General features: G+C 45.2%; 1 protein-coding gene across 2 annotated transcripts in view; it reads left to right on the top strand.

Moving 5' to 3' along the window:
- LOC114515350 (NACHT, LRR and PYD domains-containing protein 1-like) overlaps window positions 1–17667 on the top strand; it is a 123712-nt gene that overhangs the window by 83218 nt on the left and 22827 nt on the right. The window contains exon 1 of one of the 2 annotated variants that reach the window (XM_036033204.1): window positions 8927–9486. The exons of the other annotated variant lie outside the window; for it this stretch is intronic. Within the exon in view, the coding sequence (XP_035889097.1) occupies window positions 9012–9486 (475 nt within the window). The 5' untranslated portion in view covers window positions 8927–9011. Of the gene's footprint in view, window positions 1–8926; window positions 9487–17667 lie in introns of those variants that run through there. 2 annotated transcript variants of the gene reach the window in all.

The raw sequence follows: 17667 nt of genomic DNA, 5'->3' as shown, positions 1-17667 counted from the left end.
CACATTGTAGGCAACAACAAGCTGATACTGAAAAAGATGACAAGGATGAAAACAATAAATGCCTCTCAAAGACCAGGTATACTAGGCAGCCAGGAGGTTAGTTTAGACAAGTCAATACCAAAGAATTTTTCTCTCTGTTTTACATTAGACATTACATTATTTACTTGCTTTACTTTTTGTTCTATGAGCTGTGAACTATCAGTTAAGTTAAAACAGCAGAGTCCTTTAAGTTTTTCACAACCATGATTATGCCTTAAAAGAAGGTCGTCTATAGCTGCACGATTATCCAGTACTGCTTTTCTGACTTGTCCTAGTTCTTGACTAATGACACTGATGGCTTGTGAGGTGGCATTTAAAGCTTTTGCCACAGCATAGACTAATCTGCTTATTTCTACATTAACTAAGTTACCATGGTTGGCATTACAAATACAGTTAAAGATACATATTCAACAGGGCTAAAAGGTGTAAGTCACTGATACAATCAGGTGTAAGGGAGAGATCCCGTCAAACCCGGGTCAAGTGGGGCTTCTGAGGCATAAACATTGTCACTCTTTCCAGAGAGCATGATCTCCCAGGGCTGTTTGCTGGAACATAGGAATAGATATTCCACATATCAGAAACCATCCTGTTGGCAGTTTAACATGAGCATAAGCATAAGACACATCAGTGGTGCTGGTACAATTCATTTTGACACCTGCTGAGAACACAAGAAAGTTTTAGTTCAGTTGACAAAGGTTACACACTCTCTAACTGGGGTACATCAGTGATCTTTAAGGAAAACATTTCTCTGTCCTTTATAGTTATCATTGGTCCCCAATTATAAATATCAGAGTAGCTCCTTTTCTTTTCAATATGCTTAAACATAGTATAATTTCTAAGGCTTTCCAAAGGAGTACAGACACCTATAAGACATGAAGGGAAAGTTTGTTCAACATAAGCTCCTCCTGCAAACCAAAAGTCAGAAATATTCCATACAACTTTTGCTAAATATACCCAAATATTTTCATCTTGTTTGAATGGCATAAGTTGTCCATAACAAGGGCTTAAACAAGAGGTAAAGAAAAGAACATAAGTCATTGTTTTTCAAAGATGACTTTCAGATCTTCCTCCAGTGCTTTCTTTATTCTGGTGCGATGAGTCCAAGGTTTTATTTCCGCCAGTTTCACCATGGTGGGGGTGGTGAGGAGTATGTCCCAAGGTCCAGTCCACTTTCCTCCTAGTTGGGGTTTTGGAGATGCTGTCACCCAAATCTTGAGTAGCATCTTGTCTGCAGGCTCAGAGGAATGCCGTAAACCTGTGGGAGAAAAGTCTCTAATACAGGCAAGGTCATTCATCACAGCTAAGGTCTAACTTAAACGTTGTAAATATTTCTTTACCTTCAGTTTTTTATCTATACACATATCTCCCACCCCAGTTGTGACCTGAAATGGCTACCTGTATACAATTTTATAGGGATTCAACTGAACCCCACTTCAAGGAGCCACCCTTATCCTGAGCAGGGCAATGGACAAAGCTTGATCCGGATGGAGATGAGTTTCTTGACACAGTTTGGCTATCTTTTTCTTTAAGGTGATTCATTTTCTCTACTTCCTAGAAGCCTGAGGTCTCCATGCCATGTGGAGTCTCCACTTGATTCCTAAAATTTCCTTCCTCCTCTGCAAGTTTCTTTTTAAATAAAACCAGGTCTGTTATCACTCTGGATGCTGCCAGGGAGACCAAAGTGAGGGATTATTTCCTTCAGTAAAGCTTTCACTGACTCCAAGGATTTCTCTATTCTAGTAAGATAAGCTTCTATCCATCCTGAAAAAGGTATCAACAAAGATTAACAAATATTTCCACTCTCAGATCCTTGTCATCTGAGTAAAGGCTATTTATCAGTCCTCAAGTGGACACTGTCCTAGGTATTGCTTTCCTTCTCTCCTTTGTTGGGGTTCTGTCTTGGGGTTGTTCTTCCAGCACATAACACATCTAGCAATTACTTTTCTTATGGCTTTAGAAATGTCAGGACCTGTAAACCAGCTTGACATAGGTGGTTAATGTGTCTCTTCCACAGTGTGTGGCCTCATGCAAATACTTCATGACTGGCTCTACTAAATGTTCAGGAAAACAGTATAGCTCCTTTCACTTTTTTTTTCCATCCACTATCAGGACCTACTTCATCAAAACCCTAGCCCTTAGTTTTCTCTAAGTTTGCAGTTGAATATTCAGGGCCAAATTCTGACAAGTCTAGAACAGGTACCAATGGCGTTATAAATACTCTTTAGCAGCCTCTTTTGCTGCCCGTTCAGCCAGATTGCTTCCTCTAGCCACTTTAGTGTCCTCTTTCTGATGCCCTGGCCAGTGCATGACTGACACTTGTAAAAGTACCTGAACAGCTTCTAATAATTTTAAAATCTCTCCTGCATGCTTAATCTCCTTTTTATTTGGAGGTTAACAGTTCTTTGTCTTCCCAGATGAAACCATGTGCATGCAAAATTAGGAAAGCTTACACATTCACTCTTTTCATGTGACAATCCCAGCACCCTTGTCAATACAATCAGTTCAGTTTTCTGACCAGAGGTCCCTGGCAACAAGGCCTTGGCCTCCCCTACTCCTTTAAGAGTCACAACTGCATACCCAGCCTTTCTGCTTCCTTTGTCCATATAACTGCTTCCATCTGTACAGAGAGTCCAGTCTGCTTCTTCTACAGGATGGTTCTGTAAATGAATTCTGCTAGAATACACTTCATCAGTTATTTCTGCACCGTCATGTATTAGCACAGCCGAGTCAGAGTCTGGGAGGAGAAAGGTAGGATTTACCTTACTTACAGTTTTGAGGGAGACGTTGGGATTGTCAAGAAGAAGGACGTGGTATCTACCCATTCTTTCAGCAGTCAGCCACATATTTCCCTTTTGCACCAGCAAGCTCAACACTTGCTGGGACACATAACTGGCATAAACTGTCCCAAGGAAAACTTTTTCACCTTCCTGCAAGAGCTCACATGTGGCTGCCACTCTCAAGCAGGCTGATGACCCCTGGACAGTGTGATCTAATTTCCTTGACAATTATGCGATGGGCTTCAAATGTCACTAAGCATTTGGGTGAGGAACCCTAGGCCAGCGCCCTGTCTCTCACGCATATATCATTGAACGGGCTTCAGTAGGTTTGAAAGCCCCAATGCTGGTGCTGAAGCCAGGTACACCTTCAGGGACTCAAAAGTCTGAGTGCACTCCTTTGTTCATTCTAAAGGGCTATATTCCAGTCCCTTCAGAGCTCCATACAGTGGATTAGCAGTGAGCCCAAAGTTTGGAATTCAAAGGCAGCAGTCGCTTGCCATCCCTAGGAATTTCCTTAACTGTTTTCTGGTGTTGGGAGGGGCCCTCTGTGGACTTTTGTTGCATGGTCTGTACCATAGTCAGACTTTTCTGCACAGGGACACCTTTCCCCACTCCCTCAAGGAGGCATCTCTTATAATGCTCTAAGAGAGAAAGGCCATCTTCATTAGGGTCCCAGTTGGGCTCGGTTACAGGTATTGCCCTGGAAAGGCCCAGAGCCCCATCTGGATTTTCTTGATGTAACTCTCGAGACTCTTCATTTGCCTTATCCAGCACTAGCCTCTCCTCATCCCTCTTACTGAAGCAAAGAATTCAATAAGGCTTGTATGTCTGCCCAATTGAGATGATAAGTGGCAAAAACCAATGCAACCAAATCAGTCATTTTAGCAGGATCTATCCATAAGAAGGATTTGAGCTTTTCCACTTTAACAGATCCAGTGTAGAAAACAGAGTATATGCCCAATAATATCCAGCAGGCTGGCCCTCTGGCCTTACTCCCACTGAAAGTCTCCAAACAGGATATTGTCCTGCCCCGGTAGGAGCTTTTCTTCTACCCAATTTGGTTTCTTGACCAATTCAAGACAGCAATGCCAGTTCAGGCACACTTTCCCCGTTTCACCCCCAGGAGTGGATCCCCTGGGGGTGCAGGAACTCTGACCAGCTTGGAGGAGTCATGGTATCTAGATCTCCCTGGCCTCTCTCTTCTGAGCTTCTATCTTTCACATGCAAATTCCCTTTTCTTTGAGCCATTAACTCATATTCTTTCTTCTTTTTAACTCTGCATGCATCTTTATCATGTAAACTCAAAAAACTTCTAGATAAGGCATTTTGTTCCACTTCCCTGATTTTTGACCAAACAACTCTAGTTACAGTATAATACCATAATTTAAAGACCCATTCAGTGACTAGTGCTGTCCTGAGTCTAAGTTATACAGGACACAAACAGGACAGTACTACAGCAAAACAACATATGCTCTAGATATACGCTCATCAGTTGACGAATTAGAACTGGCCCCAAAGGTCCATTTCTTGGAATGGAGGCTTTTCCCCCATTCTACCAGATGGAACTCCAAACAGAGGGTACCCAAAACTTACCAGATGACCTAAGTCGTGACCTGGGATTTTAACCTGAACCAGAAAGCGCAATAATTCAATCAAATGTGATAAACAACAAGAAGTGCCAGGAACTGTCACAGGTGGTCACAGGTAACCAGGGTCTCAGTGATCGGGACAAGGAATTGAACCGAACACCCGGAGTTTATAGCATAGAACATGGGAGCAGGCCAACTCCAAGCAGAGATTCACCTCATAGGCTGGAGGGACTCTATTCTTATAGGGCGGATCCTTCCTGGCTAGTTTTGCTGGGCTTTTACTGAGTATATACAAGTAGTCATATTACTTTAAAGCTACCACTCCTTCTCCTGGGGTCTCCCTGTACTAGGTTCACCTTTCCCTCTGCCAGAGAATTATAGCTCTCCATGTTAGAGATTGGTGAAAAAGAAAGGAGTTATTTATTCAAGTTATACAGACTAAAAGTAATGACTTAATGTCTTCATCAAAATCCCAAAGTTCCTTAAAACACCCACAAACACACACAGTCCTTCCTTCCCCCTTTGCCCAGTCTGGGGTACCATATCTCAGGAAAAGAAATAGAAGTCCATGGCTCAGGCAGCTCCCGGTTCTTCCCAGTAATCCATGCTCAGTTGGTAGGCCTTTCTCGGTTCCCAGCACCATCAGCTGTGCTGCTGGGATCTCCAGCTAAAGCTGTGTGGTGGTTCTCTGCTGAAGCTTCGTGGTGGCTCTTTGCTAAAGCTGTGTGGTGATTCTTCTCATGGCTGCGGGGGCAGGGAGGATCCCCCAACTCTGGCCAAAGCCATGTGGTTCTCCTCACTGCCACAGCCACAAGTTTCCCCTCTTTACATGGCTGCAGGAGTCTCCTCTCAGCCAAAACTGCATGGTTCTCTCTCCAATGGCTGCCGAGTCTGGGTTTAAATATCCTTCCAGCTTTACTGGGCTGCCATCCATGAGTCTGCGCAGGGGTGGCCCCATGTCAGGGAGCCAATCATCTCCAAGCTCTCACACAGATGCTGTAACTAGGGGGAGTTGCCTCCCAGTAACATGGGGTGGGGGGGAGTTCCTTCTATCCCCCTGGCTCAGAGCAGGGCCACAGCTATTTAACATATCCATGCAACCAGTTAAAAGTTATAGATATGTTAAATGACCATGCCTGAAGTTAGCTGCAAAGGCTAGTTGCTATGCAAAACAGGTCTGAATGGCCCTGCTCCATATGTCCCTTCCCCTAATTCACACCTGTGGTGGAGGGTGAGGACATCCTATATATCTCTCTAATATTTCCTGGACACCTTGAGTTCTGAACCCCATTACAAATCCTTCTTTTGGGGATCCTCTGGCTGCACCCTCCGGCAGAATGAGGTTGGAGAATTCCCAAGTGAAATCACTTGGCGGCTGTTTGGGATTGTCTGAATCCAAACTCCCAGGGCCTCTCAGCCCAGGAAGCCAATGGGACTCCCCACCAAATACCCAGACATACCAGAGAGTCCCAAAGTCTGTCCTGGAAAGGAGTCACCAAAATATGTATTTGGCATTCAGGCTACCTATCACTGCCAAACCCAATAATCAATGACAGCAATTGAATCTTTTCTGGGTGTTTATTTAGATGGCTGGTGATCTCAGAAGATGGTGGGTTCATTTCCTAACAGACCATCTTGTTTTTTCTTTCCAGGCCAGACCTTTTATGAGAGTGGGGGGCGGAGGGGATAAACAAGGTGCAGTGAAGGCTTTGAGATTCAGAAGCTGCAACATTCTTGTCCTGGGCAGTTAGCTATTCCCAGTGGAGGGTGGTCTGTCTCTCCCTGGAACACAAAGGCCTGGATGCCTCCAGTTGTTTCCAGGCAGTAATCTCTAGCAGTGCCCCAGGAGGTAGGCTGTTTTCCCAGGAGCCAGGTCGGGCCTTATCTGTAGTTTCTGAAACAAAAGCTTTAATATACACATTACTTGCTCGACTTATAACTTTTTACCTTAAGCTAAAACTTTCCAAGCCTTGAGTCCCCTATCAACCTGAAATCTGCAGTGGGGAGCAGTCCTGAGGGACTGGGCCCTTAAACCCGTGGGGCCTGCCCTGACTGCGAGTAGTGTCAGAGTGAAACTGAGCCGTAGGACACCCAGCTGGTGTCCAGAGCTAGGTCAGCATTAGTCAGCATTAGGAGGAAATAAAACAATATCACACCCCTCTTCCAGGCCTCACCTCCCCCCACACGGGGTCTCAGGGCCCTTCATGGAGGGCTTAGATGCGGCAGCTCAGCCCACCTCCTAGGGCAGCACCTCTCACTCCTGGCAGGTCTGGCTGTTGAATGTCCTCCAGTGTGCTTGCTGGTCGTTAAAACAATAACACTATATAACAATTTTAAAGGTTACTAATATCTTTTGCTTAATTTGAGCCTCTTGCCATACCTAAATGGAATGTCCCATTTAATAGGTGAGCAAACTGAGGCTCAGAGAAATGAATCAGGCACCCAGGGGGTCTGTGCCCAGTGAGCAATGAGCTGAAGCTCCTTCTCCCTGGGCTTCTCCAGACTGTAAGGTTTTCTTAGACCCCGCCGAGGAAATAAACAGCCAATTAGCCATGGAAACAGGCAGATGAGCTTTATTGTGGAAGTTTGTGCTCCCAGGCGACGTCTTCCCCACCCAGAGAAGGGGCTAAGAAAAGACCCCGCGGGAGAAGGGAAAGGCTGGGAGTTTTATATGGCTGGACTTCCTGTGGGAGCCAAGGATTGGGTCTTGGTGAACAAAGAAGCAACTTAGCATTGGTGGCTCCTGGTCTGATGTCAGTCACCTCTTCTGGGTCAGAGTTCAGTTGCCATATTACTTGTAGTCCAAATGGTGGTTATATTTGTAGTCCAAAATGCTAATTGTAACTAGATTCCCGCTTGTCCTACCCTGCCCATCCTGACACATTATATAACAATTTTAAAGGTTACTAATATCTTTTGCTTAATTTGAGCCTCTTGGAAAACCTATTATATCCCACTGAATAAGTGAAAAAAACTGAGGCTCAAAGAAATGAATCTGGTCCCCAGGGCGTCTGTGCCCAGTGAGCAATGAGCTGAAGCTCCTTCTCCCTGGACTTCTCCAGACCAGGTCAGCTCAAGGCATCCCCAGAAACTGCTGCACACAGGGAATCAGTTAGATGATGTCCCTCCTCCATCTGGAGTGCACAGCTCTGCTGATTCTACAAAACAAGCAGAAAACTCCCCAGAGGCCTGGTTTGATAGGGGCTTAAGACTTGGGAAAATTTAGCTTAAGGTATATAGTCATAAATCTAGCAAGTAATGTGTATGTTAAGTTTTTGTTTCAGTAAGTACAGATAAGGCCTATCTTGGCTCCTAAGAGTAAGCAGATGATCTTTTGAGGTCTGTACCAGGAAGAAGCAAGCAACTACCCTTCCTCCTTGGAGGCAACTGTTGAATTTCAAAGGCTTTCGCTGACACCTTGTTTGCCCTCCCCCAACCCCCTTATAAAAGATCTGGCTGGGAAAGAGAGAGCAAGATGGTTTGTTAGGGTATGAACCCGCCATCTTCTTGGATCCCCAGCCATCTGAATAAAGTGCCTATAAAAGATTCAATCACTGTCATTGCATATTGGACTTGGTAGTGACAGGCAGCCGGAACACCAGTGTCTTTTCCCGTTACAGTTTTGCAATGAGGCAGGGGCTGTTCCTCTTTCGGGTGGATGTTTACTCCTTGAGCACTGAGCAGCCCCAAGGCAGATGGCCCCTGGACAGAACACAACCTCAAAGGTCCCTGCAGGGAGGCAGGAATGCACTGGGTCTCAGGAGCCCAGAAAACTATGAGAGGCTGGGAAAGCTGCTCCCTCTGCTCCATGACCCACTGTGGTGCCCCAATAAGCACCTGCCCTGTGGGATTTAGGGGACCCACCCATCCTGAGAGCTACATCTGGCCACACACCCAGCTTCCTGAATATCCTCAGCCCTGGCTCTGTGGGCAGGCTCTGGGTGATGGACACGCAGGGTGCTCATGTAAAGATACAGGTCCCTCCACGTTACTGGGCCTGCATCCAGCACAGCAGCCCAACTGAACTTCTACCCCTGGCCTGACTGTAGGGTGGCTTGTCTGGGAGTCTGGCTCAAAATTTCTGCTTTGCTTGGGGCTCTGCTGGCCCCTCCCCTCACCTGGCCACACCCATGTGTGGTTTCCTCTGGAAGGTCTTTGTTCCTTACTGAGAGTGTTCTTCCTGCTTGCTGTCCCAAGCAGAAGAAAAGTCTTAAGAGACCTGAGTGTGCAGCTCAGAGCTACATTCTGCACTCTGAAACCTACCCTGTGTTCGCCCTTCCCCCACCCCACCTCCTGTCAGCATCACAGCACAAGGCTGCTTCCAGGAATCCAGGTCCTGGAGAGAGAAGACTGAAGAGCACAGAACAGTGAGTGTCCCGAACATCCCATCCCCCATCCCTCCCCTGCACTCTCCTGGTGGCCCCAGCCCCGACCCTGTGGCTCTGTAACCTGACCCCTCCCAGTGTCCCCAGCCCCTCTGTACTCTTCCTTCCAGAGTCTTTCCCTGCCTCTCGCCTCCACCTCCCTTCCCCCAAAACCATCCATTGGCAGATTCCCTGGGGCTTACGAAGTGGGTTCTCAATGCCAAACAGCAGTTTACCAGGTGATGATAACAACCCCAGTGGAGTCTTGCACTGGGAGGTGGTTGGTCCCAAGGATGAGTGCTATTCTCTGCCTGTCTGATGCCCCTCACTACACCCCTTCCCCAGAGATCAGTCCTAATGCCCTCAGAGCCAGGACTGAGAAGTCCAGGTGGGCAGACAAGGCCCTTCTTGCAAACCAGGTCGGGGAAGCAGAGATGGCAGATAGTGTCCAGCAGCAGCTGGCACAAACCTTGGAGTTAATGACGAAGGAGCAGCTGAAGGAGTTCCAGCAGTTGCTGCATGACCAGGATCTCTGCAAGCAGTCTCCTGGTGTGCCCACAACCCAACCAGAGAAGGTGGATAGCATGGAGGTGGCCTCACTCCTGGTGGCTCAATATGGGGAGCAGCAGGCCTGGGACCTGGCCCTGCAGACCTGGGAGCAGATGGGCCTGAATGAGCTGTGTGCCCGAGTCCAGAAAGAGGCAACCTTGGAGTCAGGTGGGTAGACAAAGTGCCCCCTGCCTGCTGTCTATCTCCTGCCCATATCACTGACCCCCTGCCAGACCTTCCCCTGTTCCTTGTTAGAGAGAGAAATCCAGGCTCAGACTAGACTGGAACTAAGAGGCTTTCTGTGGAAGGAGGGCCTCCCTGGACCTCACTTATGCCAAGGGCATCCCCAGAAACCCATGTGTTCACTACAGCACCTGAGAAGGACAGTTCAGAGGGACAGAGGGACCAGAGGGACCTGAGGCTGACACTCAGAAGGTACCTGCAGGAAGCATGTGGGTTTCACACTCACCACTCAAAAGGGAACTTGCCTGGCCTTGGACTATAAGCACAAAAGGGACTTAGTGACAAACAGGTTCTGGTCGCACCACCACAGTGGGCAAGTCACTTCTCTGCTCTGCACCTTTCTCCCCATCTGTAAAGTCAACCAGTAAGAGTCTGCCTCCTGAGGAGCAAAGAACAGTGGGTGTATGTATACATACATTCATATATACCTATATGTATGCATTTGTTCATGTGTATATATATCTGTGTACATATATACCTGGGCTGTAGGAGGGTCAAAGAGAGAATCCATGTTAGACTTCTAGCACAGAGTCTCATTCCTAGTTAGTGCCCTGTAACTTGTTCTGCTGCTACTCTTGCTGCCACTGCAGATGTTACTATTAGCAGCTGTAGGTGGCAGAGGCTTTAGCCTCCTGTGGGGGGAGCTGATGCACAGAGAGGAGTCGTGAGTTACATGGGGAGGGAGAGGCAGAGCCGGCACACAGATGCAAACTTCCTGGAGCCAGGTCAGGACCTTTGGCCATCAGTGTCAGGATTTTCTTCTGCTTGAGGGGCTGGAGCAGGCTACAGTGGCTACACTGGTCCCTCTTGACCTCTCTCAGTAATCAGGGTCTCTGCTTCCTGGTGCTTCCTGATCCAGGAACCCCAGCGTCATTGCTCTGGCTTCTGCCCACCGTGCTAGGCAGTGTCAACCTTCTTACTCACTTCCCACAGCCCACCTCCCCCATCCCTCTACTCCCCAGTTCCAAACAGACCTTTCCTACAGGGTTCCCCTCCACCACAGTGCTGGAAGGCTTTTATCCTGAGTCCTGGGGCCCCTCCAGGACTTAGAAAGAACTTGAAACTCTTGCCTGACAGATGGACAGAGCTGGAAAGAGAGGCTTGCTGAGTTGGCATGAGAGGCGCAGGTGGGGCTACATGGCAGCCAGTGGGTATGCACCTGGTGAGGCTGTAGCTGCAGGAGGACCTGGGCCAAGAAGCTGCATAAGGAGGACAGAGGAGCCAGGATGGGGTGGTAGAGCCAGTAGTCCTAGAAATGATCTTTCAGAAACATTCCAGTGTTGAGATCACATGCCCTCTGATTTGACAGAAGGTAGACTGAGACCCATGCAGGCCAGTCAGTGAAACTGACCCAGCCAGGTGCCATGTGTAACAGGGTCCTGACCCAGACACAGCTCGGGTGCTGGTCTCAGTGACTCTGAAGTACCATGGCGTCAGGGTGGTAGAAAGTTCCAAGGAGGATTCTGTTTTCCAGGTGAACCCCAAGAGGAGGGCAGGCTTATTCCTCAGCCCAAGCCCATTCCCTCTCCTGACCTCTGTCATTTCAGCCTTCCTCACGCTGAGTCACCAGGCTGAAATCTCAGCCGCACCCTGGCCTCTTTCTCTTTTCATCCCAGCATCCAAGTCCATACTCTCACAGCACTTGGAAACAGAGCCAGGGCTGGGACCCAGAACCAGCGATTTCTCTCTCGAGTCTGCTGCTGCTTTGGGAAGGACCCCACCCCAGTTTCCTGTCCCCTTCACTCTTCCCCTTCCTCCTGTGCCCCCTCTCACTCCTCCTATTCCCAAGCCCTGGAGCTGATGGTCATGGCTTCATGCTGCATTGTCTGATACAGTTACAGCTAATCCTGCTCTCTTTCAGTTTTCGATTGCATTGAACATATTTCCATCTCTTTCCTTTAGTCTATCTGTGTCCTTAAAGCTGAAGTTAGTCTCTTGTAGGCAGCATGTAGTCAGGTCTTGGGGCTTTATTGTTGGTTTGTCTTCATTTTTTATCCATTCATCCACTCTATGTCATGTGATTGGATAATTTATCCTTTTACATTTAAAGTAAGTATTGATAGGGAAAGACTTACCAATGAATTTGTACCTATTATGTACTTTCTTTCCCTCCTTCTTGTCTTGTTCTTTTACCATGTGACTTGATGATTTTCTGCAGTGGTAGCTGTGATTCCTTTCTCTTTCTTTCTTGTGTATCTGCTACAGGATTTTGCTTTATGTCCACCACAAGACTGACGTTAAATATACTTACTACAGGCTGTGTTAACTTAATAGAAACTTAATTTCAATCATATGTGAAAATTCTACACTTTCACTCTCTCCATATTTTATGATTTTGATGTCATATTTACATCTTTTATATTGTGAATCTATTATAAAATTATTTTAAATAGACTTATGTTTAATACTTTGTCCTTTTCTTCTTCTTGGAGTTTCACTCTTTAAATTTATTATTTCAATATAATAAAAAATGTAGTGATAGAAAAGAAAACCACACAAGTATCAAACTTGTTGAACTCCTCCCTTTGGGCACTGAGTAGTCAGTAAATGCTGAAGTGTAGGCATTTCCATCATTGAATTAGAGTTTTCTCAAAAATAAATGCACACACAGTCTTGTCATAACAATACCTATCCAATGTCCATACAGCTGAGTTTGCAAGTGTAGGAGGTCTCCAGACCATTTCTTTAGCTGTAGGAATCTCCCATCTCAAGACTGTGTATTTAAGCTATAGAGAAGTTCAACAGTAAAGAAAAAATAATGCAATTTCTTCGTAAACATTTGTGTCTTTTACTACCAATCACATATTCTTTTGTGAACTCTGAAAAACTTCCCCTAACAGTAAATTTATACATGTTTATGCATGCATATACATGTATATATGTGTGTATACAACGCACATGTATACATACATTCATATATGCCTATATGTATGCATATGTTCATGTGTGTATATATATATCTACATGTGTGTGTATATAGAGTATGTGTGTTTGTGTAAGTAAAGCATTGTAGCTACCCTTCCCCAAAGATAAAGTATTTTCCTTAATCATCTCTATTAGTGTCAAAAATGAATACAGATACCTATTACATTGAGAATTAAACACATAATAGTGAAATATAGACAAGCCAAGGAGTTACTGAACAGCAAATGGGGTCCTGCTGCTGCTGCCCATAGACAAATTCCAGAACCACTGGTTTAGTGAAAAAGAAGAAGTCTTTTATTCAAAAGCTACATAATTTTGGAGGAATGGCAGACCTCTGTGTCAGAGCCCTTAGAATACCCAAAGAAAAATGACTCTGCCACCCTCTGCTAAGCCAGACAAACCATGGGGTGCAGTTGGAGTTCCTTCTCTCATTTAAAATATTGACCTTTGGAAAATAGATGCAGCCACTTTGTGATCATCCATGTGGAACCCCAAGGAAGAGAAAGAAGGCCCTTTCCTCCTCTGCCCGTCTTCCTTTTATATCTTTTGGCCTATACTTCCACTCATTCTGGAAGTATGCAGCTTTCCAGCCAATCCCATCCTAGATTCACAGGTCAGCACCTCAACTTGTCATGTGTCTGGAAGGGAATAAGAGGGCTTTTTTCTTCCATCAATCATGCTCACCAGCCTGTGATATCTCTGCCTGGGGGTAGGGAGATCTGTCATGCTCCCAGCTAGCTTGTTTACCCTTGCCTCGAGCAACCCTCTCTATGGTCCCTCCATTCTCCTCCCCACTGATCTGATCAGATACCTCTGTATTAATTTCCCACTTTAACACTTCTGACCTTTGTCATCTTACAAAGGCAAATGTGCAAATGTCTCATTCTTCTGGAGCTACTTTCTGCTGCCCAAATTTGTAGTCTATGTATCTTTGGGTCCAGAGAACAACAAAAAATTGTGATCACAAATGAAGGGAAGACTTTCCACAAGGGAGGAGGATCTTGTAAAGTCCAGGTCAGCTGGTTGTCCCTGTGAAGCAGCATTCATGATATCCAAAGAACAGCACTGCTGGACAGGTTAGAGGCACATTCAATCCATAAGAAAGGGAGCAACAAATATTACAATATACCAGATTAAGAAACAAGTGGCTTCCTTGGTAGAAGGTGTGCAAGGCATTTCACACCTGTCTGAAGCTCTTTTGTCTACTATAGTTAAATCAGGCTGAGGAGAATATTCTAAGATTTCCCCTTCTGGAGAAGAGTTGGTGTTTTCTGCCTGAACCATTAGGGAAGGAAAGGAAAGTAGCTTTAAGCAAAGCTGATAGACCAAGGCATACTTCACCAACTCAGCCATACAGTCCAGCCATTTGAGTTTTATTTCAGGAGGTGGAGATACAGATGGGCTTCTTTAGTAGGGTCTATACTTTGTAAACAAGCTCCCAGGTAATGAGGTCATAGGCATATACTCCATGAAAATAAAAGAAAGAACTCAAAGTTTAATTTACACAACAAATTGTAAACCAGTCTCTGCTATTGCAAAACTGTCTTTTGAGAAGATGTCCTGTTGTAAGGCCTTCACTGGAATGATATTCAACACTGACCATTTGACAGATTCTTCTTGCCTATAAACTGAACAACTGGCACCCTCATCAGGTGCTGAAGTGACACCTGTATGCAGAAACCAGTTCAGCTTCCAAGTGAAAACAATACTTTGAGGACAGTTAGCTGCACTAGAGTCCAATACCCTCAAATGAGCACTATGAATCTCCTTGAAATAGAATAGTTTTCCTTAAGACCTCACTTACTGTCACCAAAGACACTGCCAGTTCTTAGTTTATCCTTATTTGCATAAATGCAACAAGAACAGCAGTTCAGCACATAGGCTCTTTGAGTCTGCTTTGCTGTAACTTGCACAAGGAACCCTCAGATTGAGCTTTAGTGAATCCTGCAGGGCACAGAAGCCAAGCTGCACACCTGCCATCTGGCTTTGACTGCAATTCCTATGTTCTTCAAGTCCTTGAGGTTCCAAATATGCCTTAGGGTTCCTTCTTTGCTATATTTCAGGAGAGCCACCTTTGTTCACTACCTGGAAAGACTAGCATTAATCACATGACCAAACAAGTTACCAGATCATTTCTCCAGAGGGCCTTCATTAGCTTAAAAAGTCAGTCTCATTTCCCCAAGGCTTTCTGGTAGCAGCCAGAGTCCAGGCATGCCTCCTTCAGGCTTAACATTCCAGTCAAAGCCTTAGTTATTAAAACCACCATTCAAACTGATCTTATTGGCTTTATGCAACAAAATTTTATGCCATCACTCACTCATGAAGAATGCCAGAATCTGGAGGGATCAAGTAGGGAAAGAAATACAAAGCTAAAAGGGAAATTCTTGTCCTTCCAATATCCACCAAATTTGCATCCCCGTGCCTAATGCCTTCTATTACTAAAACCATAAAATTTTATTCAAACTTAATGTGAAGTTTTAACTCTTAGATACCTCAATTTTCATTCAAAGCAGCTAAAGGAGAGACCAGGAATCTTATCTCATACCAACAGGTATGCCAACCAGCACCAAACAACCTTTACTGGGTCCAGCTGGCACAAAGGATCCAGTGGCAGAGACATCCTCTCAGTAACTGCTTAACCAGTCCACGTCAGAGGCATTCTCTCACCTGCCACTGCACCGACCAGAACCATGGCTCAAAGCCCCAAATGGCAGAGATGGAGCATTCCAGGTGTACACAAAATAGCAAAGTTCAAACCAAGTCCTAAATAGATAAGAAAACAAGCATAGAATAAGTGTAACCAAGACCTGAAATTTTTTTCCAGTCAGAACTTTCACAACCTTTTATATACCTTTACAACTTTCAATACACCTTCTATACTCATGTAGAAATAACCGTTTTAACATAACTCATTTTCACTCCTAACCCTTTTAGTGAAGGAAAGGATCGTACTCAGATTCTGTATCAAGCAGGTCAAAATCTTTAGGTTTGCAAACACATCCTAATTCTTGTTGTGTAAAATAATATAAGATGAAATAATGTAAAAGGAACACTGTCACTTTGTGTTGTGGGCTACTCTCCTTTTCCAAAAAAGAAATTTTAAATCTCCTTCCAGAGTTCAGGTCCAGCTTCCCTTTCAGCATCAGCCACAGCAGCAGGGTCTAAGTCCTCCTCAGTTGGTGCCCCTTTATCCATGTGTGGTGACTCCAAGGCTTGGTTCCCTGTGAGTTTTAGGGAAGAGATTGCTGTCGGCAGGTTGTCATAGGAATCAGTCCATTGTTCAGCTGGCTCTTGCTCAGGCCCTTGAGTCTTCCAGTTCTTAAGTAAGAATCAATCTCTAGGCCAGAGTGATATGAGGACTCATCAGACTGATAGATGGACCTACAATGGGCAAACTTGTGCAAAATGGTTGACCTTTGCCCTAAATGTCTCACATATTGCATAATTTTTACTCATGTTTCATATTTAAAGTGGGCATCCCTAAAACAGGAATGTGGAAGGGTGTCCCATAAACTCTTACAAAAGGGTCTAATTTAAGCCCGCTTCTGGGTGCTACCCTAATTTGGAGCAAGGAAATAGGGAGTGCCTGGTCCCATTCAAATGCATTTTCTGATGTATTTTCACCAGGGATTTCTTTATTGTGTGGTTCATGTTCTCATTCTTTCCCGTAGATGAGGTCTTCAAGATGCATGTGCTTTCAGTTGAATGTGTAATGCCTGTCCATCTTCTGGCAGAACTCTAAAGTGAACAATGGTCCACTGTCACAAGAATTCTGTGAGGAAGTCCAAAGCTAGGAATTATTTATTTAAGTAAAAATTTGGCTACCTCACGGACCTTTTCCATTCCAGGGGGTTATGCCTCTAACCACCCAGAAAAAGTGTCCACCAAAGGTAATAAAAATTTGAAATCCCCCCCAGTTTTAAGCATTTGGGTAAGTCCACTTGCCAGTCTTTAAATGGCCATAACCCTCCATATTGTACTTCCTTTTCTGCTGCAGCCAGCTGTCTTAGGTTTGTTTTGGTTGCATACCTGATGGTCTTGAGTGATCCTCTGAATGGCCTTTGCAAATGAGGGCCCTTCAAATGTGGCCTAATGAGGTCCATCAAATCATCTCTTCATATCAGTGTTTAGAAATGAGATACACCAGAACTTCAGGGAATAAGATTATACCATGCGTGTGAATCTTCCATATAGAATTAGGGTCACTGTTAGAGAATCCTCATTCACAGGCCTGTTCCCCATCTTGTCCTGTATATAGGGTTTAAATTTTGACAAGTTCAAATAGGGGGTCAAAACCCCTAAGTGTAGTGGTCCTCCAGCTGCTTGTCTCATTGCTTTATCAGCAGTTGAGTTTCCCTGAGTCATTTGGGAACCATCCATTCTGTGTCCTTGGCAGTATATTAAGACAATCTGATTCAGTAGGTTCACTGCCTCTAGCTATTGTAAAATCTCTTTTGTCGTGTTTAACGTCCTTGTTCCCTGACATTAAGAGCCCTCTCTCTTTCCATATTGCACCATAGGCATGGATACCATGAAGGCATATTTGGAGTTGGTGCAGATGTTAACCTTCTTTCCTTGAGACAATACAAAGGCTCTGGTGAGAGCTCTCAGTTCAGCCTTTTGTGTTGAGTTTCCCAGCCAAAGGGCCTCAGCTTCTGTTGGTGACTCCAGTCACCAATTGTCAATAGAGTATAAGGGTTGGGCACCATTGGATGAGTGTCCTGAACAATGCCATTACTTTGTCTCTGGTGACTACTGCACACCTAGCTCATGATCTGCCACATTTCATGAGGCTGCTCCTGTCAGTGGATAGCTCCCACTCTGGTGCTGTCAGTGGCTGACCCAATAGTTCTGATGCGCTGGACTAGACTTGGTTAATGATTTCCCAGCTGTCATGCTGGAGGGCTGAGTCTCCCTCTGAGTCCAGGAGCAGGGTGGCCAGGTACAAGGTTGTGGTAGTCTATAAGGTTTGAGTTGTCTAACAGAATGACCCAATATTTTCCTATACACCTTGCCAACAGCCAATACCCTCCTTTCTGTTCCAATAGAGTTAGGACCTGGTGTGATACATATACCATAGTAGGCTGTCCCAAAGTGAACTTTTCAACTTCCTATAAGATGTCACAGGTAGCTGCCACTGCCTAAAAGCATGGTCGCCATCCCTTTGTCATGTGATCCAGT

The sequence above is a fragment of the Phyllostomus discolor genome, chromosome 8, assembly GCF_004126475.2.
Source record: "Phyllostomus discolor isolate MPI-MPIP mPhyDis1 chromosome 8, mPhyDis1.pri.v3, whole genome shotgun sequence".
Lineage (NCBI taxonomy): Eukaryota > Metazoa > Chordata > Mammalia > Chiroptera > Phyllostomidae > Phyllostomus > Phyllostomus discolor.
This window is presented reverse-complemented; position numbering and strand designations above follow the sequence as displayed.